Genomic DNA, 27,481 nt, shown 5'->3' on the forward strand with positions numbered 1-27,481 from the left:
TGGGAAAGAAAATGATGAACAATAGTCAGAACAACCAAGTTCACGAAAACCATCTTCTTTCCTTTTTGGCAGATTTAAGCTGCATTACCAGCTCTTCACGTTCAGCCGCTACTTCTGCATATTGGAGGCTCATATGAAGATACTTCTCTCTTATATCTTTTAGTTCAGACTCCAAAGAAGAGATTTTATCTGCATGGTCGTTGATAACTTTCTTGAGGGCTTCAACGTCTTCAGATTGACTCTGAGAAATGCCTCTGCACAAAGTTTATCAGAAGTTAGGAATTTGATCATATCGAAGGATGCTTTAACAACCATTTATCTTGATTAACGTAACATTTATTTCCTGCACAAGTTAAAATTGGAGATAAATAGTAATAATAATAATAAGGAACTTTGGATGTACGGACTTGTGCATTTTTCTATTTGCTATGCATGAGAACAAAGGCCTCCATTTTTCTCTCGGAAGTCTAAATGAGAAGTAAGCAGTTCTACTAGTCCAACGTGTTATCAGATTATAATTAAATATTTTAGTCATATAAGATAATATGCATTTAAGATCCTTAAGTTTAACTGAGAGGGAACTTGTATATAAGGTGGTTTAGAATTTTTAAATTCACTAATACTTGTAAGAGTACCCTTAGCTCAACCAATTTTATGATGAGTTTTTTCTTTGAAAAAGTGTTGCACCAGACAGAACACGGGCATGGAATAGGAGGCTCTTCGAACCACATTGAGTACCGAGATTACTATTACTTATCTCCGTTGTATATTTAACACATTAACTACACAGCACACACATGCACCTGAATCTAATTAATTAATTTGAGTTCGTTGTTGTGAGATTTTTTGACTGGTTTTTGGTTCCTTTCTAGTTGGTCCTTCATGGTCCTATAATATTATGAAATGATACATAATATATAAGTTGGATCTTACATGTATGAGGGACTAATTAATCTTTTGCTTTAAGTGACTAATTTGATGTTATAAGTTAGTTTTTATGGAAAATTAAAAAAGATAATAAGATTTTTCTAGAATGAAGGATAAATTCGCTTTAGTTCTGGAAAATTGAGTTTCTATTTGTGTTAACAATGCAATGAATTAGAATCATATGCGACTTCAGCTCAAACTAAGCTCAAATCAAGGCAGAACAAGTAAAATCAAAGTGAACCAAGCAGTTTAGATACACCAAATCAAACTCTTTAACAAGGATAAATTCGCTTTAGTTCTGGAAAATTGAGTTTCTATTTGTGTTAACAATGCAATGAATTAGAATCATATGCGACTTCAGCTCAAACTAAGCTCAAATCAAGGCAGAACAAGTAAAATCAAAGTGAACCAAGCAGTTTAGATACACCAAATCAAACTCTTTAACAAGGAGAGAGAGAATTTAATTAAATTTAATCCGCACTTCTCCCAACTGCACGTGGTCATTCCTCCCTGCTCACTTTATTCCGCTTTACAATCTTGTTATCCTTTTCCTTTCTTGCATGGCCATTGGTCTCCTCCCTCTCCCCTTCTAATTTGAATGGCCAACACCATCTTCCTCTAAATTTGGATAGGGAGGAATTTCATCTCTTGATTTGGAAATCCAACAATAATCCTCTTTATTTTGAAAACTCACTGCTACCTTCCATCTTTATAAGCTTCTTCCATTTTCCTAATTTGGAAATCTTTATAGTTATCTCTCTTGATACGTGAAGATTATTGAGGATATTTAGGAAGAACTGCCATGCTGCCCACAATTTGGGGAGTTTGAGATAGCTATCTAAATCCTTTACTTATATAATTACCCTCCCCAAGCTATAGACCATGTTTTTTCTTCTTCCACTCCAAGTATTTGGAGTTGATCCCCCTACTTGGTTAGTGTCCTTTTGTCTGGAGCATATTGGGACCTCACTAATGGTGTGGTGGCCTTGACAATGAGAAAACAACACTTTTTTGTGTTTGACATAGAGCAACAAGCATTAGCGAGCCAAAAGTTGTTTACTCCTTATCCTTCTTTGGCTAAGCTTTCACCTTCTAGTTGTCGAGGGACCAAAAAGTTGGTGTTTTTTTCATTAATATTTTTCCACAAGATTCGTTCAATTTGTTTTAGGACAACAAAATTACAAGGAGATAAAAACATCATTTTTAAATCAATATTTCATTGTTGACAAACCCTCTTTTCGAGCTAGATCCCTACTTTTTTAGAAGCGTATATGTTGCGCTAGAGGATTAAGTGAATAGCAATGAGTCATTGGGAAGGATTGATCAAAAGAGAGTTGTTAGTGCATTATATCACCACAATCAATAAGGAGCTCCACCCAATCATGTTGTGAGGGTCAATTTCCTTATCTAAGGCCTTGTAGGTTGGTTAAAAGGTGTATATTGAGTGTGGATGGTGTTTGATTGTACCAATGGTGGGGATTATACAAATAAGAGGTGGACTTTTATGTTGGAAACTAATGAGAGAGATTGTGAGTAAGCCCTAACGTTACCATAGGAGTAACAACTTGTAGGGGTACAAGTTGTAATGTTACTCATTACCCTTTCAGCTCTTTCACTAGTGTCATTCTAAATAGTTGAACAATAACATTTATACTTATCTTCCTTACCATTTACTTGATCTATGTTTAGAGTATCTTTATTATTTTAGGTGATGTTATATATATTGTGGTTGATAATGCATGCCGAATACTTCCTTTTTCCTAATGATAATGCATGTCTATCGATTTTTATAATTACACGATGTCATACTTAACATGTTGTACAGGGACATGTTGCCCTAACATGATGACTCGGTAGTGTAATTGTTATACGAAGGGCACGAGATGAGTTATAGTCTAATGGGAGGAGTTACATTCTTTTTTAACTAATCCATGAAGATTTAGCCTAGTGATTAGAATGCATTAGGTATTGGCAAGGCAGATGACTATTTGTACCTTTGATTCTAATTGAGGTTCATCTATCTTTAAGAATATGATGGTGTGTGTGATGATAAAGGTTAAGATGTCTAACCAAGGTATCATAGTAATGTCTTACCACGGTATCATAGATTTCAAGGATATTATGAGATATACAATCTATTTGAGTTGTTAATGCCTATCTAAGTATCATGTGACTTGAGCAATATTATAGGCATGTGATGGTTTGGGTTGTTGATGGCTAACTAGAGTATTGCATGACTTTAGGAATATGAAGGGCATATGACATTTAGGCTATTGATATCTATCTAAGGGAATCATGTATCTTTAGAGATGTTGACAGGCACAAGATGATTCAAGTTGTTGGTGCCTAACTGGAATATCATGACTTAAATAATATTTTGAGGCACATGACAATTCAACTCATGTTGCCTAACTAGGGTATCAAAAACTTCTGGAGTATTACACATGTAATGGTTCGGGCTATCAATTTCTAGTTGGAGTGTGACAACAATGACTATTGATTCCTAAATTGGGATCACATGACTTGACATCAAGTGGAATATTAAGCATAGAGTTGTAAATGAAGTATCGATTGAATCTTGCATGATTATAGTGATGGTCATCTAGGCATCTTCTATTTGATATATAATTTATCTTGATACATGTTTAGAGTATCTTTATGATTTTGATATTGTATGTTAAGTGATGTTATTCCTATTGCTAAAGTTGGTGAATGTTTAATTGCTGCCCTTTTGCTAATAATGGTGCATATCTAAAGAATTTTGTTGTTACATATTACTAGACATGTGGTATGGATACACATTACCCTAAAATGAAGAAGCTATAATATAATTGTTATACTTGAACCATGAGATGAGTTAGGGTATGATGAGAGGAGTTATATGCATTTTGGATTTATCTGAGAAGCTTTTAACTTGGTTAGTGAAGTGCCTTCGAGCATTGATGGAAGGGCATAAGACTATCAGTGCCATTGATTCCTATTAAAGATCATGTAACTTCAAAAATATTAACAGGGCAGTCATATGACGATTCAAGTCATTGATGCCTAACTAGAGTATCATATAAATTTGTGAATATTTTGAGGTGTGTGATAGTTTAGCTCGTTGATGGCTAACTAGGAGGTTATTGGTGCCTAACTCAAGGATTGTATGCTTTAGTGATGACTTTATGCTAGAGATCCCTTTAGGTCATTATGGTGTTTCACTCTTTTAACGATGATTATGAGTAATTTGCATCGAGCATGGAGTATTACATGATGTACAAGTCAAGCATTCTATGACTATAGTGATGGTTGGGCATGCAATATATGAATATATCAAGGTATCTCTATTTACCTTATATATTTGTCTCTACCCGTTGCTTGGACATCTTGTGAAACCCTCCTACCAACTCATATCATTTTCTTATGTTTGCCTCTAAATTAGACTTATGCAGGTGATAGGGAAGTTCAGTCAAGATATTAGGCAGCTATTTTCTTTGCTCTGGATTGTTGCTATGAGTTTTAAAGTTTTGCATTATTGGAGAGTTTCAGTCGATGCATTGCTATTTATTGCTTGCATTTACTTATATGTTTATAGAACTTATTGCACTTTGTCTTTTTGCATTAAACCTTATGACTAATTTGATGTTATTTTAGTCATATACATTGTAATATATCATTCTTCTTCATTATATACTTGTATGTGTGTTGCTCTTGTATCCATAATTGTTGAATGTCGATATATCATGAGCAATGTTTAGTGCTTCAGTGTTAGAATCTGATGAATGACACAAAGCACATGCCGATAGAATTGTGCATATTTGGAATGAGTGTTCCCATCCTTAAGAAGAGGGGTCAATTGAGGTGTGATCACTCCCACGTCCTCCTCATTACAATACACCTTTGAGCTTTACATTATTGCAATTGATGAGGACTAGGCTAGGTACTTGATGGTAATTGTAAGGGAACTATAAATGACACCTAAAAGGAAGACGATGATGAACATGGTGATGTCAAAGAGAGCTATTGAAGGAGTTCTTATAGAATATGGGAAGTTTGATGTTGCTCTCTCTCCATTTCTGCAAGTAGCAAGTAGCTACAAGCAACAAACTTGAAGTATAGAAACTTGGGTCGGAGATAGAGATTACAAATGAAAATATTTTGTCATTTTCATTTCTTTTTACTCTCCTCTTTTCCACTCTCTCCAAAGAAATAACTTCAATAAATTGTACCTCTTAGTAAAGTTTTACTCGTGTTGGTCGCCATTGGTAGAATTTATTATTCCACTCGTCGACCGACACTGGCATCGACCTCATAGTGGACTTGCGAACTCGCAGTGGATACCATCTCCTAGTGGCTGCCTTTGCGAGGTCATGATGGATGTTGTGTACTTGCAGACATTTTTTTTTTTTAATTTTAGACTGGATTTTTTATTGTTTTAGCAGGTAATTTCTTTCCCTTGCTATTTTTTCCTTCTTAATTTTTTTGCCTCTTTCATCTATCTTTCATCCATTAATTTTTCTCCTTGTTAATTTTTTCCTTCCTTTGTTCATTAATCTTCCCCCCTCTATCCATCCACGAAGGTAAACAAAAGAAAAAAAAAACTTCTTTAACCTCTTTAAGGATGGTTAATTTATTTTCGCCTTCATCTCTTCATAAGGTAAACATAAAGAAAAAAAAATCTTTAAGGATATAAGACAGATTATTAAGAAAAATAAAAATAAATAAATATAATATAATTTTTCACTTTATAAAATATACTACTAATGAACTAAATTATTTAATATATTAATTCAGTTTAAGAAGGGGAGTCTTGGCGTAACGGTAAAATTATTGTCATGTGACCAAAAGGTCACGGATTCGAATCTTGAAAACAGTCTCTTACAAAAAGCAGGGTAAGGCTGCGTACAATGGATCCTTCCCTAGGACCCCGTATGGCGGGAGCTTCGTGCACCGGGCTGCCCTTTTTTTTTTATTAATTCAATTTACATTTAAACTGTTCAAAATATATTCAAATTAAATTTAGTTTAAAACCGTGTGTCATGTTTCCTTGCTGGACTTCAATTTACCTTAAATTAGCTTTTTTAACTAATATATTTTATATTTAAAAAAGTACTAACATTATTTTGGTCATTAATCGAAACTCAGCACGCCTTAAAATTTTAAATCGTGCCTCTTACCTTCCTCTCCAATGGTCATTATTCCACTTGTTGAATGAATATAACTTTAAACTCACTTTTATGAGGAAATAACCCATTGGATGATGAAGACAAAGTGATTCTTCAGTTCATGGCTCACTCTATAATATGTGGTAAAAGACGAGTTGCTCACTCCTAGCGCTCCTAGGTTCACAAATCTAGCACATCTGTGAGTCGAGCCAACATCCTAGGTTTAATCATTTTTTTTAACCTCTAGATTTGTTGTGACATTATACACATGTGCCAAGTTTTCAACATTTCTCAATGCCATGTCTCCACGGGCCGATTCATCTCACCCAAAGGGAAAGCATGTAAACCATGTTGAAAGTATCAACTGATCTTCACCCATTACTTCTAATCAAAATTTGCCAATGCAAGACAATTTAAAATTTCCATGCTAACTGTACATTCCTAACGTCGATTAAAGACATTCTTTTGCTAGTTCATTTGCTCAACTCCTAAATTCAAAACCTTAATTTTTGAAGGGTTTAAAGAGATCAAATTAGCATATTCCTTTTTACTACCTAAAATTGCTTAGGTAATCTGCAAATATAGCATAATGTAGGGAAAATAGGCCATAAGAAAGAGTGTGAAACTATGAGGAATTAATTGGTCAACAATTTACTATAACCAATTGCTAAATTTTGTTCTTAGGTGCTTACACTTGAACATTAAGAACTATTAATTACAAAATGATGGCAAACAGAGATGATTCCTACAGTGAAAGACCAGATAGGTGCAAAAACTTGAACCATAAACTAACTATTCAAAAAAGTTTTGCCTTGATAGTCATAGGCCCTTATATACAAAACTATATGAAATTATCACCTATAAGGAAACAACATGGTTGATTTGCCACCAAAAAGCTCAATAGAGGTCTTATCTGCTAGCACAATCAACCTCTAGGCGATTGAGATCAATCATTAATTTTCATGTTTGGATAAATAGTTTAAATTAGGATCATTCTATTTAATATATTATTTGAGTCATAAAGGACTTAAAGAAATACACAAGGAAACCACTTGATGCGACCAAAATCAATTAATGACTTGAGGTCAATGACACATTGAGCTGAGGGCTCGGGTGCATCCGAGGGACAAGTAGCATGACGAAAGATGACCTCAAGGAACAAGTATAACTCTTAGTCAGTTGAGTGCTAAGAGAACATATACCTGGGAGAATAGATCTCAACATAAACGAACTCAATAATTAGGATGGTTGTATTCTATGTATTAGTCAACTAAAGGGTGTCTTCAATCAATTGGTGGCTAAGTCAACTCAAGGGCTTCAACTAAAAAAAAAAGGGCAGCTCGGTGCATGAAGCTCCCGCCATGCGGTGTCCCGGGGAAGGATCCATTGTACGCAGTCTTATCTTACTTTTTGCAAGAGGCTGTTTGGATTCGAACCCGTGACCTTTTGGTCACATGGCAACAAGTTTACCGTTGTGCCAAGGCTCCCCTTCAACTCAAGGGCTTCAACTATCAAACAAAATGCTTCTATTTGTCTTGTGGTAATAGCCATTGACTGATTTGGGATCATCTGAAATTGACTATTGCTACAATAAAAAAGATAGAGAGAGTTGTTGATGGGAACAAGTTGTGTGACAATGGTCAGATTGGCTAACGACTATAGTGCATCATCAATTAGTTGATAGAGCATTATAGTCGACTGATCAATGTTAACACAGAAGAACAATCACAAACAAGAGATGCTAGATGAATAAAGGCTATAAAATGCAGGTTAAGGAGATTGTTTAAGAGCTAACTTTCCTAGATATATTGCAAGCATTCTGAGCCTCCTTGTAACACTTCTTATGCCCATTTTAAAACCAAGAGCTTGTAAGATGTTTCTCCACCTCTGGAAATTGTTCGAGAAGGAGAAAACATAGTGGTTATTTGGGAGTGATCCACCGATGAATCATAGGGCATAAAATAGGAGTCTAGAAGTTATTGAACCACATAAATTGAAATGTTAGCTTGTTCCTTCTTGTTATATTTATTTTTGTTGCATTTTAGATTAAATTTATCTTGCCAAGGAATTAGCAAGATTCTTTTAGCTATAAATTTCAAAGACATTCACTATTCACCCTCTCTAGCTCCTTCGACTATATACCCCTCACAATCACAACATCAACATCATTAACAAATTTACATATCCATATTGATATTTGTCCTTTTAAATTCTATCAAGTATTAACCATCACCATTACAGGCTTAAACAACAATTTCACTAGACTTCCTTTTGTACCAAAATTGTATTAGAAATGTGAGCCCTTGGTGATTTCAATTGGAACAAAAGTATTGTTATGGCTATACTTAGATGTGCATGATTTTGTTGAAACTACTTATGTACTCCTAGAAAAGTTTGCACAAATAGCCAAAACTAGTCACCCTTTTACAGATGCAATTTGCTTTGAATGAAAAAAAAAAAATGACAAGCACGCTTAATGCTTTGAAAGAAAAATAATGACAAACATGCTTAATTACAAAGTGCTATAACAGTGAAAAACATCATTGGCTATCTTGAATCTATGTTTTTATGCACTATTTGGGGCAATCAGTGACACTATTTGTGTAAACCCTGCAAGTGTTGTATAGAATATTTTTTGATATATGATAGTAGCTATTCGAATAAGAATTGATTATCATGGCTAGTTGAACAGCATCCTGAGTGTCTAGGTATTTTATTAGTTAATTTCATTATGAAGGAATACATCAGATTGGTAAATAACCACTAAACAGTATATCAAACAATATGAAAGCAGGAAATTACATAATTTACAGAAAACAGAGGGGTAACACTGCTTACCGTATAAGTCCATCTTTGTGTGTGTTATTTGCCTCCGAAGACTCAGTTTGTCCTTTGGCACGTACAACTTTATTACTGGCACATTCCCTTTGAATATGGCCTGGTGAGATTTTTTCATTCTAACAAATGCAAATAGATCATTAAGTTATTATTCTTTACCAAATATAGTTTTCTACAAATAATATTAGTTAGCTTCTTTGCCTATGAGAGACCATTATATCTATTAACCAAGTGCAAGATATTTCTTAAGCTTTATCCCTGTTAGTTATGGTAGCTCAATAAGTCAGCTAGCTACATTCCTATCAACAGTTTTGAAGGAAAAGGGACGAAGAAAGAATAACCAGAAAATGTCTACTCAATCTAATTCTATTAAACAAAGATTTGGACTCCATAAATTGCAACAAACTAATTTGCAAAGTTGTTGATGCTATTGAGTGAAAAAAATCAAGATACAAATAAAAAAAATTATTTGCTATCAACAGAAACTAATAGAAAAATAATATTTAAAAAAATTATCTCTCTGTTTGAAAGCATGTAAAGATAATGAAAATAGTCTGCTTCAAAGGTTAATGTTCTACATTAAATTGCTTGCAGACTGAGGATTAATGGAATATCTGAAATAGGTAAATATTTTCAGAATATACAAAATGAGATGCACAAAGTTTGTCATTTCAAACCATGGGCAAGTTTGATTGGCAAAAGAATAGCAGTACAAAGTTTCGATTTTTGTAAGTGAAGTCTCAGTCATCTTAATGATCAAATTGTACCAAATTTGTTTCAAGAGATTTATCTGGTTATCACTACTAGTTTTTATCTTTGAAAGAGTTCTACCATCAAAATTATAAAATACTGTTAAGCAGAGTCACTATACATTTACCAATCAAAGGTGTAGGCATCTTACGTTTTCTTAATCCTAGTGTGACTGAGGCAGATTGGATTGGCTGGTGGCCCATTAATGTTTTTCATTGACCCTCTATCATATCATAAAACACTGCGCTACCTAAATCTGACCAGAACATTGGTAGAGAGTACATGAATACTAGCGAACCAACCAGTCATCTTGAACAGTTCAGGTAAGTGTAGATAACCAAACTGATTAGATAAACACATGCAAGTAAGGATTTGGTGATGTGCGGTCAAACAAGAACTGCATCTTAGTTGAAAATATAGATGAATTCCAGATTCTAAAGTGAAACAGGTCACTGAAGCTTGGTCATTGTTTCTTTCATTTTGACTTTTTTTTTATATATTTTCCTCATTGTCTGCAGCATATTTCTAGCTCCTATACTCATTACAGAACACTTAGTGTCAAGATGTTACCCAAAAGTTTTGTTAATGCATTCAAATGCAATCTTATATTTACAAGTTCTACAAAATCAGTTTAGAGTATAACTGGGCCACTGTACTAATTCCGTCTAAGTCAAGCTAGCTTCTTTCTAGAAATAATAATTTTGTGAATTATATTAAAATCTACTTCAATTAAAGAAAGTGTTTCTCTAGGTTAAAGTAAATATTCAGAGTATGATGGTGAAGTACATGCAATACCTCACTATTAGTAATTTCATCTTGAGACTCCATCGACCGCACTTTGTTCGTCAATTCAAGATTCTCTTCCTCAAGATTTTGAATCTTTCTCTGGTACTCACCGTTTGTTCGCTTGAACTGATTAAGTTCATTTTTCAGTTCCACTTCTGTTGAACAAGATGCATCTTTGATTGATAAGAGATTCTCAAGCCTCATAAGTTGTTCTTGCAAGGCAATCCTTCTTCGCCTATCATCTTCACTGTCCCATAAAGTCTTATCCATGTTGGAAATCTTTTCATTCAAAGAGACTTTCTCTGACATCAATTCTTCATGTTCTTCTGTTGCTGACTTCAATAACTCCTTCAGTTTTCGCTTTTCACAGTTTGCCTCATCAAGAGAGTTTTCAAGAGCCAAAATTGTATTCTGAAGATGAGACAGTTTCTGCAACTGAAACTTTAACTCGGAAATTTCTTCCATTGTCTGTTGTTTTTCATATTCCAAAGTTTTGTTCTTCAATTCTAAATCATATACTATTTTTCTATGTTTCTGTTCATTTGATTTGGCATCCCCCAGTACTTGTTTCATTTGCTCAATATCAGCCATTAACATCTCCTCACTCTGCTTAGAAGCATTAAGCAAATCAACTAACCCTTGAATCTTACTCTTGGACTCTTTCTGCACTGCCTGTAAATCAGCCTCATAAAATTTAGCTTTTGAACTGATTTCCTGAAGACTACATTCAAGCCTAGCTTTATCTGCACAAAGGACGGATGCTTCATGCACTGCATCTAATGCTAGATTTTCTCTGTCATCCTCACTCACTGACATTTGTGAAGTAAGATTAGTTATCTCTTTCTCAAGATTCTCAACTTTTAGTGTTTTCTCTATTTCAATATGTTTTAATAAAATATTCACATTACCTACTTTTTCTTCATGTTCCTTGAGATCATGAAGAAATCGATCAAGTTGCAAGAGCAGTGCCTTCTCCTTAGATGCTATTTCTTTTTGCAGAGAAGAAAGTTTTGATTCTAAAACATCAACTTTGTCATGAAAATCAAAATTCTTGTTTCTTGATTCACTTAATTCAACTTCAAGATGTATAATTTGTTGACGCAATTCCGTCTTTTGTCTCTTCAAGTCTCCAATTAGTGTCTGAAGTGTGCGGCACTCTTCCATAAGATTCTCAATTGTAGCTGCCAATTTTGAGTTTGATCTCCTTGAGACATCAGACTCCCCCAGGGCTTCTGATAACTGCTTTTGTGTCTCCTGAACCTTTTGTTTTAGTTCTGATTTCTGCATCTCCATTTGACCTTTATGTTGTTCAACATCATCCTTTAAATTCACAACAAGTGATCTAGTATCCTCCAGCTCTAATCTGTAGGATTCTTTCTCATTTGTTAGAAATCTTAGTTGGGCTTCTAAACCAGCTACACGTTCAGATAATTTGATATTTTCATGTTCAATCTCAGAATTTTGCAACTCTAGTTCCATTTTGCAATTTTGAAGTTCCTCTGTTTTTTTCTCAAGATTCTTATTAGCAGAAACATGAAATTCCATGCTACCGGTAATCTCTTCTAAATCATTCTCCACATCTTCCAAAAGTTTAGACATTTCATCATTTTGCTTTTGTAAAGAAGTCAAATCTTCCTCCAGTTGAAATTTCTCTTGCTGAAGGATGGAAATAAGATCTTCAAGCTCCTTACTAGAAGATTTTAATCTTTCTATCTCCTGTTCTTTTAGCAACAAGGTAGATTGGATCTCATCCTCTCTGTTTCCATCACTTTTAGTTTCCTTTTTCTTTAGTAGCGAATTTAGTTCAAATAAACTTTTAGTGACATCCTCTACCAGACTCTTCTGACTCAGAATATCTGAAGGGTTTTCATCACAGTTACAATCAAAATCCTTATCTGCAATAGAGCTATCCTTCAAGTGCAAGCTTTTTGCTTGAGCTAAAGCAAGACGAACTTGGTTATTCATTTCAGAAAGCACAATTTGCATACTAGAGTAGTCATTTTCAAGATTTAGTTTAAGCTTTTTGTGTAGATTGGATATTTCAAAGTTCTTTTCTTCTATTTCCTTGTGCATTTGACAAAGATTTGCCTCAAGGTCACTTGTTTTGTCCTTATAATGTTGTAGTTCTATCTCAAGATCAGCAGAAACATTCTCAAGGTCTTTGAACTTAGCTGACAATGTTGCAGTTGTAGCTTCCTTCCTCTTGAGCTCATCCTCAAGTTCACGTGCTCGAGATTTAAGCAAGACATTTCCATACTTGCAATTGTCATCTGAAATTTCATCACGAGATTCTTTAGACCTACAAATTTGTGATGGACTTCCTTTCCCAGCATCCTTCAACTTGTACATCATATCTAAGTTTTCTTCTGTTAGCTCAGCACAATCTGACTCTAACTCCTGTATTTTGTTTTTGAGGGTCTCAATTTCTATTTCTAGATTAGAGTTACTTGTTCTAATACCTAGCATCTCTCCCCTGCATTCAGCCTCGTTGTCCAAAGACTTTGGAATCCTATCGTGTTTTTCTTGTCCATCTAGACAGCTCTGTTGTGAAAGACTAGCTATCTCCAAGTTCTGTTTCTCTGTGATCTCTTCTAATTCTTGAAGAATTGAGACAAATTCAATGTTCGAATCTTGTGCTTGTTTCAACTGTTGAGCTAAATTAGCATTGGATTCTTTGTGAAACTTCAGCTCATCCTCCAATTCCTTCAGAACATGAGCAGAATTTTCAGTTTTGAAACTGCCGATATTTGTTTGTTTTGACATTGAGTTCTCAAGTGCCACCTTCAGTTGTTCAACTTCTTTCAATAAAGAGTCACGCTCCCTTTTTGTAGCTGAAAGCTGCTTATCCAGGTTTGCCTGACGCATAGCTTTCTCAGAAATTTCTTCCTTTAAACTCTCAAGATCAAGTTTCAACTGTTGAGACTGTCTCTCCCACATCTTAACCTCATCACGGAGTTCCTCAGTCTCTTCAGCAGTTTGAAGGAGATCCTTTGACGAGTCAGATGGCCTTGATGATCCCATCACTACTCTTTCAGAAGTATGTGCATTCGTGTCTTCCCATTGATTATGCAGTGAAGAACTTGAGGCACTGGAGCTCAAAGATGATTGATTCGATCTTAAAGATTCATCTCCAGGAACTGTGCCATAATTTTCACTATATAAGCCAGATGAACCTTGTCTGCCAATGTAGTGTGCCCCATTTGAGTTTTTTTTGGTAGAAAAAGCAGCCCTGTCCAAGCTATCAACTGAATCAGAATTACGTTGTGAGCATGATGCTGAGAAGTTCGTATCCTGTAAAAAATGTAAAATATCCTTATGAAATGAGAAAAAGGAAGGATCCATTGACAAAAGTGAAAAAGTAAAAAACTCATAACATTTGTTTCAAGAGATCCCATATATTCCTAATAGATACAGATTCCATTTCGAATGAACATAATAACAATTGAGACAAACAAGAAAAACAGAAATTCAGATCCTTGACCATGCTGACCACAGGCGATGAGGTCTAGATCATCAGGTTGAGGACAAAATATCAGATCTACATAGGAACTTAGTTTAAGCAAGAGTTCCAAAATATGATTACCTGATGAGAGTAAAACAAGAAATACTAAGTTACTAATACCAGTTTTAGTCAGAAAACTTACCATAGAAATTATCAGTGAGAATGTGTAAGAATAAGAAATTTGCTGTGACAGACAGAGATAAAAATAGAAAAATCAGAAAATAACATGTAGCATATAGCTTATATTGATTTATCTTATCAGAGGATTCATAAGACCAGGATTAGGCACAGATCTGAGGCTTTTCTTAGCAATGCTCGTAACATTTGCTTCAAGAGATCCCATATATTCCTAATAGATACAGATTCCATTTCGAATGAACAGAATAACAATTGAGACAAACAAGAAAAACAGAAATTCGGATCCTTGACCATGCTGACCACAGGCGATGAGGTCTAGATCATCAGGTTGAACACAAAATATCAGATCTACATAGGAACTTAGTTTAAGCAAGAGTTCCAAAATATGATTACCTGATGAGAGTAAAACAAGAAATACTAAGTTACTAATACCAGTTTTAGTCAGAAAAACTTACCATAGAAATTATCAGTGAGAATATGTGTAAGAATAAGAAATTTGCTGTGACAGACAGAGATAAAAATAGAAAAATCAGAAAATAACATGTAGCATATAGCTTATATTGATTTATCTTATCAGAGGATTCATAAGACCAGGATTAGGCACAGATCTGAGGCTTTTCTTAGCAATGTTTCAGACATAAATAAGACCAGGATTATCTTATTAGAGAATTGAAATGGGTTCGATTTAGATAACTACCCAACTTGTCATGCATCTCAATCATGGTTTCAAGTGTTCATCAATATAAATCAGTAACGAACAAAATGCATCGATAGCCAACAAATATTGATACCGTGTTGGCATAGCTAAATATCATTGTCTACCCATGCCAACATAGTTTTGATGGAATCGACTGAGAAAGATCTTGTCTCAGCTAGTAATGTTCGAAACCAACAAAGATAGCAAGATTCTGTAACAATGAATCATCCTTTAATTCCATCTACCAGTCATGAGAAGTAGATAAAACATTAAAAAAAGGAGGGGAAGTGGGCAACTATTACCTACTGTGTAACATGTGGTGAGATGAAAAGAAGTTATATTGTAAATCTAGGATGAAAATGTGGTATGATTGTAAATGACTGGTGATTAATAAGTGTGACAATTGATGAAATAGGTAATAAAAAGTAATTAATTTTGGATGATTATTGTTGCAGCTTAGTAGGCTTATTTATACTGATTGTCCAAATGATATATGGAAAAGTATTAACTATTAAATATGATAAACAATTATAAAATCAGTAAGAATCATAGTGTTTATGATTATAACAGTGAATATGATAAATCCACAGATTAAAATCAATTTGAGATCATTATCTTGCAATGGTATTTTTGTTATCATTACCCCCGACAAACTCAACAAGATTTCTTGGATGTTGAGTTTGATTGTCTGTTTGTTAAATCACTATTTATATAATGGTTTGGTAAATATGTCAGTAATTTTATCTTCAATAAAAAAATATGAAATGAACTACTACATGTTCTTGGACAAATTAAAAATCAATCTCCACATGTTTTGGTATGAACATGATTTGCATCAAGATATGTTGCTCTATAATTGTCACATCAAATTTTGGGTGTAGCACTCATGGAGAATGTCCTTTCGAAAGACAGGATTGGAGCTAAGTAATTTGGATATTGCATTAGCTATAGTTTTTTATTCAGCCCCAAAACTTGAGTGATAATGTAGGATGCTTCCTAGAAAGCCAAGAAATAAGGTTACATCCAAAAAATATTGTATACCCACTAGTAGAAAGTCTATCTTTAAGAGATCTACCCAGTCTCCATCACTATAGACATTTAATTCTCACGAGAACTGGAAATAAAAAAAAGCAATGCAGAATAGTGCCTTTGAGATAGTGAAGAATCCTTTTAACAGCTTCCCAATGATGTTCAGTAAGAGCATGCATAAATTGACAAGAACGATTGACGATAGAAGCAATGTTGGATTGTGTGATGGTGACATATTTTAAGGCACGAATAGTGCTTTGGTAGATTTGAGGGTCAGCTATAGAAGGGTAGGATGAAGGTGTAGAGAAACCACCTTCAACAATCAGTATAAAGATGGGATATGCACTATCCATTTTAGCTCATTGAAGAAGTCCACTAATATATTTGCTCTGAGAGAGGAGATAACCTTCGAAACATGAAAGAAGCTCAATGCTAAGCAAAAAGCAAGCATTGCCTAGATCTCGAATAGAAAACTAAAGATGAAATAAAGCAGTGATGTCTTCTTGATTACTATATTAGAATATCATCCACATAAATAAGAAAAAAAAAATTATAAATTTTTCATTACATTTATAGAATACTGAAAAGTGACTTTGAGGCAAAGAATCCCTCAGTGTGAAATCATGCACAAGATACTTGCTAAATACCATATATAGATTTCTTGAGTTGACAAACATGTATTGAAAGTTATGGGATGATGAATCCAAGTTATTGCTCCATAAACACAGTTTCATCAAGCTGATTGTGAAGAAAGACATTAGAAACATCTAATTATAGTATTGGCTAATCGGAGGTAACAACTATAAATAGTAACAATCTAACCGTCATAACTTTGATGACTAGACTAAATGTGTCAGTGAAGCCAATACTCGGTTGCTAACTAAAATCTTATGCCACGAGGCAAGCTTTATAGCGTTTAATAGTCATTGATACTAACTTGAGTCGGTAAACTCATTTAGAGCCCACAACATTTATAGAGGGAGTACACGAAACTAAGCTTTACGTTTCATTGCGAAAAAGAATATCAAATTATGTAGCCATTACAGCACGCCAAATTAGGTTATTGACTTCCTACATAAAATAAGTTGGTTCAATAGATCTTGAAGAAACCATTAGAGTTCGTGGGAGAAGATATCGAGTGACAAATGGTGAAGACTATGCATAAATGTCACTTAGAGGAAGTATGTGACGAGGAGTATCATATGAGAATTCAAGACTAGAGAGTGGGTCATTATTAGCAGCTGAGTCTATATAAATTAGTAAGGATGGAGCAAGACCTAAACCCCATTGTATTTTTAGGAGCAACTTATGGAGATTCTAGTGTACTATTCAGTGGTATTAGAAAGGTGCCCCTATTCTTTGAAGGGGCTAAGGTAGCTGGTGCAAATGGAATGTGGTAGCTAATGCAAATGGAAAGGCAGACTCATCGAAAATGTATTAGGTAATATATATCCATGCCAATATATGCAAGCAATAGTACCCATGATGCAAATTGCTATAACAAAAAAAAAACACATTGTTGAGAGATGGGTTTTAACTCGTGCTTAATGTAAGATTGTAATGAGGGATAATATGTGTAACCAAAGATACATAAGAACGTGTAATTGGGAGTGTGGTTATAGAGTTTTGGGTGAGTAAATGATTGATAAGTTAGACTTAAGTTTGGATGGCATCGTCCCAAAATTTAAGTGGGACTGATGCATGATTAAAAAGGGCTAAAACAGTTTCAATTATATCTTTGAGTGTCCATTTTGTTTACGGGTGTGAGGGCAAGAGACTTGTTGAAAGATTCTAGAGGAGATAAGATGATGATTTAGTACTTATAGTCCTTTCCTAATTGAAATGAAGAGAGAGTATTTTACTTCCAAAGTAGTGCTCAACATGTTTTTAAAAGTAACAAAAAATATTAATGAGATCAAATTTTCATTTCATAAGAAAAAAATAAGTGAACTTACTAATGCTATCAATAAAAATAATATAATAAAGAAAACACTGATTATACAAAATAGGAGCATAGCCCCATAGATCAAAGTGAATTATTTCTAAAGGAAAATTAGAGGTATGCCTAGAAGAAACAAAAGGTAGTTTGTGGAGTTTTTCTTTCATGTTTCACATAAATGGGATGAAGAAGTTAAAGAATTTGGCAAGTCAAAACGATTAATGATATCTTGAACAAGACATAGAGATGGATGACCAAGTCATGCATGCCAAGAGAATTTGTTAGTACATTCTCTAATAAAGGCTTTGGTAAAGGTAAGTTGAAGGTGATAAAGACTGTCTTTAATTTCTCCTCTGAGTAAAGTAGTTCTTTCGTAGGATCCTTACAAGATAATAATGAAGGTGAAATTTAAAAAAACATTATTATCAAGAGCAAATTAATGTATAAAAAGTGAATTTATAGTGATAATATTAAGTGAAGTATATTGTGCGTGTGAAAGGTTTGACCACACAAATGAAAGAAATGTGTAAGTACAGAAGGTTTGTGGTCCTTTAGCGTGTCTGCTATTAGGGCAATGGTATGTTATGTTGGAAGCACGTGAAGAGAGGCGACTAGGACACATACGAAGGAGCGCATGATAGATCTCTGCTACGAGAAACCAAGGCGACTAGGATACATACGAAGGAACTTGTAATAGATCTATGCTAGGAGAAAGCAAGTGGTGGTCTTGTCGAAGGATCTCCTCAACGAAGCCGCGGAGGTCAATGATCACACTGCAAGGTTCGACTCCAATCAACTTGAGGCAGAAGTTGCAATAGACGAATTTGGCATTGGTATCCGTTTGTAAGTCGGAGGTTCCGATAGAGGAGAAGAGATGGAGCCAACAAAGGAGGTCCTTATTCAAAATGGATGGAGCTTGAAAGTAGAGTTACATCGTCATTCGACAGTGGGAATGCATAAAAGCAACAATGGATAGCTACAATCTTGTAGACATCAAAAGGGAACTAGTAGCTTCTAGGTACAAAAGAGATAGGGAGGCAATTGTTGGGAACAAATTTGGGCAAAGAAATAATGTTGAAAAAAAAGAAAAGGGAAAGGATAATGTTGAAAAGATTTGAAATTGTTGCTAGAAGAAGCAATAAAGATGGAAAAGAAGGCTCGGTGGAGAAAGAAAAATAAAATACAAAAACCAATGTGGTGTTAGGAAAAATTTATGGCTCCAATGCCATAATGAAATAGATAATAATAAATAATTATTTTAAAATAATTTATTGTTACAACTTAGTAGGTTTATTTATATAGACTGTCCAAACGACATATCAAATTAAATATGGTATACAATTATAGAATTAGTAAAAATTATGTTGATTATGATTATAATAGTGAATTTGATAAATCCAGATTAATTGAAATCATTTGGGATTATTATCTTGTATTGGTGCTTTTGTTGTCATCAACAGCTACTATCGTGTAACATGCAATTTTTTTTTACATAAAAATTATTTAAATGAGTATAACATAACATAATATTAATACGGAGATAATTTATTTTAACAAAGTATTAAAAGTATTTTTTACAATTATAAACTTAAATTGTTGATTATTTTAATACTTAAACAACAATTTCTCATAGTAATTTTCTCAATTTAACCCAATGCCAATTAAAATTTATTCATTTTCATGAAAAATTGTGGATAAATTGAATATTAAACAGAAGTAATTGACAATATTAGCTAGGAAAGATACTTAAGAAGTATATTGGGGTTTATGTAGATAATAGCTATAAATGATAAATAGTAATATCTTAACAAAATGGAAAATCCTTTTCTAAGATCAATTGATTGCTAACTTCTGCCTCTTTAGTTTTTTTTCACATCAGTTTACACAAAAGAACTTTCTCAAGATTCTTTCTTTAAACCAAATTAAATGAGTTTCTAAGTAAAAAAGTTGTATTCATAGAAGTACTTTTCCACCAATCTAACAAATACTAGAACTCTGAAAAAAAATAGCAATGTAAAAGTTGGCAGAGAAAAATATATTGTAATAGAAACTAAAATTTGATGATTTGTGTGGCAAACCTAGACTGATAAATTATTTTTATAGTTTGATAAATAATGAATGAAAATGTGATGAGAATATAAGAACCAAAAACATAAATTGTTACACATTTGCATTTCTCGTAATACATAATTTTGTTAAATTTAATTATATTAATTTGTTGACATATTATTGGATATATTGGTGCAACTCTAGTCTATTGCTGAGAAGCATGAGAAAATTGTATTGAAACTGTGGACAGAGAATAATAACTTAAAAGGACATACATTTGTTGTTGGTTCATATGCATTTTTCATATTTTCATATATGATTTAATTTGATTTTTCATGTTATAGGATCTTGAATGCAAACTGAATATCTGTGAAAATGCTAATCCTTTCTTTTGGTGAGTTCATAAGAAGCTATCCTAGCTTAGGTATCAACGGGTCTTCCATCCAATTGTCTTGGCATTTTCTGATTAGATCGTGCTTTCATATGTTATGAGAGTCATTCATTCACCTCTTGCATGCTAGAAGCAGTGAGTCATGAAGGGAAAAAGTAACTTTATTCCTAGTCTGACATGGTTAAGTAGTGTGATGCTCTCCTAGCCATGGGTATGCTTAACTATTATAGCGGTCCTCCATCCAAGTGCCTTGGCATATTGGATTGGACTAGTAAGTCTCTATAGATGTGTCGTGAAGCATTGTAATGACTCAAGAAAGATGCAAAGTAACATAGAGGCAAGTGAATGGATCTAACTAATATTCAAATAAAAAATTACAGTATTTTTATAAAAAGTCAAAAGTAGTTCTTGGAAGAAGAAGATATTGAGAAACAACTTTTGCTTTTGAGTTGTGGGCTGAAGTGTTCAAGCATGTAAACAAATAATCTTCTTCAATGAACAAAATGTTTGCCATAAACCTTACATGCTCTCTTATGGATGGCACACAGACATTCTTGATAGACAAGCACTTGATTTGGAGAAAACAGGCTAAACGATAAACAATGGCACATAAAAGTTCAGAAACTGAAAATTCCTCATTTTGAAATACCTTAAATTTAAGCACATTTCTCTGCCATTTCCAGGTTCTCTTCTAAAGCATGGTTAATAATTTCCTTAAGAAAATTGCCTTCCCTTCTTTTCTAGATAGGTATACGTTAACTCTTTTAAGAAAACTACACCATAAACATTGAGCATGAGAATATTACCCTATTTCCAATATCATCTGCATAGGTGTAGCCCAATTGATTCCTTGAGGAAGAATTGGTACTACTATGGATTATATTGTCAGATCCATGCTTGCTATCCAATTCAGCGTCATTATCTTGCTCTTCAAAATGAGAAGTTTCTTTCAAAGATTTCCCAACCCTACATTAAATATATAGCATCAGGAACACTTGAAGTGACAGTGGGAAATAAAGCAAAACATCAATACACCTGAATTTTGATATCGGGGAACAACTCTGAACCTTGACCTGCACATGCGATAGAAAATACTGTCAGTTGAAAATAAAGTAGTCAGTTTCAACCTCTTTTCAATATCATATGGGAAACAAGAAGCCTCTGACTCGATTAGAAACTTCTTCCATTGAAGCGAATTGTAGCATGTAAATGAAAAACAGAGCAATCAAAAGAGAAAATACAAAATAGTTGTTGTTGGTCAAATATATACATTGATGTTAAAGTTAAAACATATACTGATTCATAAGTTCCTCGGTCATCACCTATAAATCAACAACAGTTATTTAATATTGTAATGAATGATTCATCTTGCCTTCTCCTTCAACTGATGAATTATTGTTTTGCAAGGAAAGGTATACAACCACCACAAGCAGCAGTGTGGCCCAACTATTTGGGATTGGCAGTAACAATCTAATCTAGTTTTTGAGTTTTATACAAGGCTAGACTGATAGTCACAGATATATCATCCAACCTAGTAGGTATCTCTCTAAAAATAATGGGTATAATTAGATTTGATTTTTATACAAAGGGATGCAATTTCAATACCATAATACAACAAAACCTTATTTCTGAATTTGGTACTCAATACTCCTTTCAATCTCTCTGCAAGCAGTTTTCTCAATTAGACCTTGTAATTATCTTCTCAAGCATAGAAAGGGCTTCCTCATGATATTAAGCTTCTCCCGTTCTTGCTCATGTGGTCATCCATCATCCCCTGAACTTCGACTTCTATTGGCCCATGAAAAAACTTGTCAGTGTTAAATTTTGCTCAATTTGCACACAAGCCCTTAGGACCACTCTCTTCCCCTCAAGTGGTATGGTTTCAAAAGACAATGGTGGAAAGAACAACAAATATGGCATAATCTCAAACAAGTGACTTTATCAAAGACAAAAGAGTGTTACGACACAGAACCATAACAATTAATAATGCTTTTGAGTGCAAGAATATATGAGAAAGATACAGTGAGTAGCTCTAAACTCACTCCAGAAGAAAAATAGTTTGATGAAAAAAATAGTTTGGTGAGGATAAAGATACGAAAAATCCATTATCATTGAGTACAAATGGAAGTGCACAATTAATTAGATAGCAAACTATATCTAACAAATATTATTATGGTACACATACATAAACCATCATAATAAGTGTAATATCAAAAAGTAGATTCTTGTGTTCATCAATATTATTCTACTGAGAGGTTTATGCACATGCAGATTAGTGGATAATGTTGTGTGAAGTACAAAAGCAAGTAAAAGCTGGTTCCATTTATTGATGAACATTATAAATGCATAAAATTTTAATGAAATGTAAAATTGTGTCTTTATTTTATCAAAAAAGATTGGAATATATCAAAGACCTAAACACGAGTTCTTAGCAATAATACTCATGTCATACATGTCTAATCATCAATAACTGTAACAAAGTCTACCAATTATAAATACAATGATGGGAACTCCATATGTATAGGTGAACTAGCTAAAAGGAGAAATCCATACATCCTAAGAGGAAATGATGCAAAATGAAGCCTACCAAACTCTACTTACTTTACAGTGGAACTCAGTTAGTGAAGGTGAAATACTAAGAAGCTATTTAATTTAGTCAAAAAAAGAATGATCAATCCAACAGTGCTACTAGTATAGAGTGATATTGGCAGTAATACGAGCATTGGAGGGAGGCGATCGGCTAAGTAGTAGAGTCTATTAGATTCATGGCCTTCACTAATCATTTTCTTCATCAAAAGATCATGAGAAAAATAATGGGTAGTATGGAATGTGACAATAATTTGAAGATTATGGAAGTGTTAATCGATAATAAGTTCATAGAAAATTTTGGAACATAAAAGCTTTATTCTTTAACAAGTATATGAGAACCATTAATGGACAAGTGTTGAGGTGGAAAGATGAAGATTAAAAACAATTTGTGATTATCTCTCACATCTGAAGATTACATATAAATCACATAACAACAAAATCTTAGATTTTACCACCTAAGCAAATACTAAATGTTACTTTTAAGTTTTAATTAATTGTGATCAATTAGAGGCACTCTTTAGTAACTTTAATTTTGAACTTGTTTATAGACTAATAGTTACTATTATTGATGCTAATGCAGAATGAAATAATAATGGGTCTAACAATGTGTTACAGTCATCTAAACTTATTGCAACATCAATTTGATGGATGGTTGGTGTGATGCCAATGGTGGTAAATATGGAGTATGTTGTATCCATGACCTTGTTCTGAACATAGATATTATTTTGATATTTCAATGATGGTGACAATGATAGTGCTATAATTTATGAAGTTAAAGTTAAGTATTAGCGCCACTAATGCTAGTGATATTGGTTTGATAGCCATGCGACCTAATTGGTATTGAACCATTGACTATTAGCACAATGGAAGTGTTAAAAGAGGCATGATGATTCAATGGATGGAGACGTTGAGGCAGGGAAGGGTGCTGCAAACATGGTTGGAAGTCTTCTATCGTGCCGAGCAAAACTGTCGAAATATATTATTCGAGTAAATCACCGAAACTAATACCACTTGTCATCAAGGTTCAAAATCTCGAGTCATGCTGTAGTTTCGGTCTTAACTATAAAGATACTATTCTAGTATTGTATCGACGCTCTGATGCATGGTGTCGGTAACAAATTTGAGGTTACAGGAAGGAGATGAAGCAAAGAAAGGAGACATTGTTTGTACTTAGTGGTATGGAATTTTAATAATTTACCGGAATAATATGTTTCGATTATTCTGTTCGACATTGTATAAGATTTAAAACCATGTTCAACAATGTCTCCTTCCTATATTTTATCTCCTTCCTTATTCAACTCCAATCCATTACTGACACCATGCATCGAAACATTGGCATGATACCAAAACAGTATTGTTCCAATCAAAGATCTAAATTTTGGGACAACTCGAGATTTTGAACCTTGGTTGCAATAGGTCTAAATATTATAATTATAGAAGATTAAAAGATTAAAGCTTTAGGGAGTGGTGTGTTTCTATAAGGAGGATACCAAAAGGTAAAGTAAAAGGAGGAAGCTTTAAGAAGAATTGTAGTTGGTACTTGCTTTAGCTATGAGATGGGAGATAAGGGATGATTTAAAGAGGATCAAAATTAGGTGGGTTAATTTCTACTTTTTTGGTTATTTAATTTGTTATTTTATTTTTATACTAAAGCAAAGTTAAAAATCTTATTCTATGTTGGAGTTTTAGTAGTCCACCAAAACAAGACTCTTTCAATACCATATTGGAGTGCCTACAAATAGTGTCGGTGAAGAAATGAAGTGGAGGAAGAAGATGAAAACAATCAGCATACATAAAAGAGCTACTTTACAACTTCTTCCTTAGCCAATAGAAGGTGTTCTAGATTCTAACCCTTCCAAAGCTATTTTTCAAGCTAAAGAAAATGGTAGTAGAGCTCATCAATCCTCACGGAACTATTCATGAGATCACAAATTTATATCGCTTGTTTTATGGTCCTCACAGAATTGTTCATGAGTCCTTGTGGAGCTATATTGGCTCTTCATAAAGCTTAAGAAGCTTCTTCACTTGTAGAATGCTCACAAGTTGAGCAGAGCTAAATCCTCTTACTTGCAGAAGATATTCGTAGAATGTTCACACATCGTGAAAGAAAAGCCAAGTTCTTCTAATCTTAACCCATGTCAGTCAACAAAATGAGATAATTTCCCATGTTGCCCAAAATAGAATGATAATTCAAACCATGTATTGTAGTGCGTCAACGAAATGAGATAATTTCCCATGTTTCCCAAGACAGAATGATAATTCAAACCATGTCAGAGATTGGTCGAAAGGATATGATTTTCTAACATGAATTCCACAACTTTTTCCCATTGCTCACCTCTCTCTATCCACCACCATCACCCTCATTGTCACTATCGCTTCATGACCATAACTTAATTACTATCTACTCATTTTTTAAATTCTTAAAGTTATTTACCCCCTCTAGCATCGATTTCGATCCTACAGAAGATAATATAACTATATACCTAAGTTCTAACATCTAACTTTATGTCCCATCTAGAATGGTACAATTTTGATAATGTATTATATATAAAAAATAACAAACATTATTTCAATTCTTTTGGACGCATTTTATAGCATGTCAAAGGGTGTTGGGTGGATTGGCACAACAACATAAAATAGATCACATGTGTTTAGTATTGAGTTTTGAAAATTTATTAGAATGATATGTTTCGACCGTGTCACTTGGCAGCTACGAGATTTCAAACCATGGGTATTTAAACATTTTTGAAAAGTTTAGGGTATTTCAAAAGAGGCGAAAATGTTTGGGGGTATTTTGAAATTTTCTCCATGGAAAATTAGGTCATGCAGGAGGACAAGAGTGAAAATTTCGGCGTTTCCAATAAAGACTAACCTATGCATGATAAGAGGATTTTAGGTTCTCCAGTGGACAAAATAGGAGAAACCTTCAAGAGATGAGACTGGATCTTGGCCAAACTAAATGTTTGACTTTTGGTAGACAAAATAGGAACAAAACGACACAATCTAACTTAATCCTAGCCTTATTGAGTCAAGTAAAGAGAGGTAGAAGGTATGTAGAGTTCCTATGAACAAAACAAGCATCAAGTAGTGTTAGACGACATGGTCTTGGCATGTGTGAGTTGGGTGGAGGGGAGGGGAGAGTACCAACATAGGAATGGGACAAAGGGGGACCTCAGTTAGCAATAGAAGAGGAAGTAAGAGAAGAGCTAGCATGACAAGACTAGGTACACTAGCAGCAAGCTCTAATATGAGAACTACTAGATATACTTCTAGGAATTCAACTCATGAATTTATCTAGGAAATAACTAAGGGGAACCAGGCTAGATAAATTGATTATTAAAATTTGTGCTTATTCCATCTAACAAACTTGATTAGAATGTAGCAGTCTCAGTATGCATCAAGAATTTTCATAGTTTCTATTGGATGCAAATTATACAAGGAAATGAGGTTTTGTTTCATAAACAGAGTAAGCTTAACCTGTAAAGTTGTCCCAGAATCACACTTCTGCAAAGGAAGGAACAGAGGACCAGTGTCACCTGCACTTAGAAAATCTTCTAGATTTAAGGTGACCTCACCAATGATCACAGATCTAGCCGAAGCCTGTTTAAAAAAATCCATGTTAGCATCATAGTCTCAACTTTAGCTTTTCAGTGCAAACTACTTGATATCTTTGTGACATTTTATCAGAAATTAACATGACAATGCATACATATATATAGCCATATAGAAACATAATGAAGTTTGAGTCAGACCGGTGAAATGACAATCTTAATCTGGCTTTCTTCAAGCTCTTTTGATGTATCATCTTGAGACACCCATATAGATTCTGCCTCTGTCCACTGACAGTTTCCACTTCTCACAGTAGCTTTGCCAGTTTTAGCAATTGTTTTTCCAGACTCCACTGAAACAATAGAAAGAAAAAGCTTGTCCCATCCTTTAGGAACCTGCATGACAAAATGAAGGTAACTCTTTGGAGACCAATCTTTGTACATACATGAATCCTAATTTCATAATATAAACGAGTGGAACAAAATTCAATAAAAGAAGGCAAACATAAAATGCTATGTGAAATAAGACAATGAAACCATGAGACAGGAAACAGTAGAAAAGGTGGAGAACATTGAATACCAGTCTGAATATCTATCTATCTGGAAGCATAGGGCTCAAATCTAATCAGAGTTCATGAGAAAAATGCATAGCCAAACAATTAAGATATGTATGTTTTCTCGACTCGCCCTTGAGGAATGAATTGAAAAATATGAATATCTACCCACACATTTAAGTCAACAATGCTGAAGATCTTACTGGTACCAAGGTCAAGAAATATTGTTATAATAGGAAGAATAATTGCAAAGAAGAAAAAGATAACACGAATTAAAGGGGGCTTATGAACTAAGGCAGATTACTAAAATTTGCAAACTATAATTTGCAGCTCACTATCAAAAGTTCTACAAGATGTCAGCATTTTAGTTGCCATGGTTAACAGCATGGCAACACCCGCAATAGCAACAAGCTACTGTGCATGCATTCTCCATCAAAATGAATGAAATGCAAGCAAAGTTTCTAAACTTGAGTATTTAATTTGGTCATCTAGATGGCAGAGCCAATCTGGCCCTTTTGCTGAGATGGAATGACACATGGAATTTATACTGAAGTAAATGGATGGGTTTTCTTGAGATGGTCAGCCTAGCTAGGTATT

At 34.0% G+C, this 27,481-nt stretch overlaps 1 protein-coding gene across 1 annotated transcript; it reads right to left on the reverse strand.

Moving 5' to 3' along the window:
* On the reverse strand, positions 1 to 27,259 carry LOC122048616 (myosin heavy chain, skeletal muscle-like). Its single transcript, XM_042610162.1, has 8 exons — positions 27,203 to 27,259; positions 26,535 to 26,726; positions 26,260 to 26,382; positions 21,229 to 21,266; positions 21,000 to 21,159; positions 10,458 to 13,739; positions 8,913 to 9,031; positions 1 to 254 (listed from the first exon to the last, which is right to left on the reverse strand). The coding sequence occupies exons 1-8, from the start codon at positions 27,257 to 27,259 to the stop codon at positions 41 to 43; spliced, it is 4,185 nt and encodes a 1,394-aa protein (XP_042466096.1). The 3' UTR covers positions 1 to 40.
* Between the last annotated feature and the right edge of the window lie 222 nt (positions 27,260 to 27,481).

Source organism: Zingiber officinale, chromosome 2B (genome assembly GCF_018446385.1).
Source record: "Zingiber officinale cultivar Zhangliang chromosome 2B, Zo_v1.1, whole genome shotgun sequence".
Lineage (NCBI taxonomy): Eukaryota > Viridiplantae > Streptophyta > Magnoliopsida > Zingiberales > Zingiberaceae > Zingiber > Zingiber officinale.

Coding starts and splice junctions, on each gene's coding strand:
- LOC122048616 (XM_042610162.1), bottom strand. CDS start 27,259: ATGGCAACTAAAATGCTGACATCTTGTAGAACTTTTGATAGTGAGCTG. Junction 26,383..26,534: donor TTAAGATTGTCATTTCACCG/GTCTGACTCAAA, acceptor TTTTTTAAACAG/GCTTCGGCTAGATCTGTGAT. Junction 21,160..21,228: donor TCCCCGATATCAAAATTCAG/GTGTATTGATGT, acceptor TATTTAATGTAG/GGTTGGGAAATCTTTGAAAG.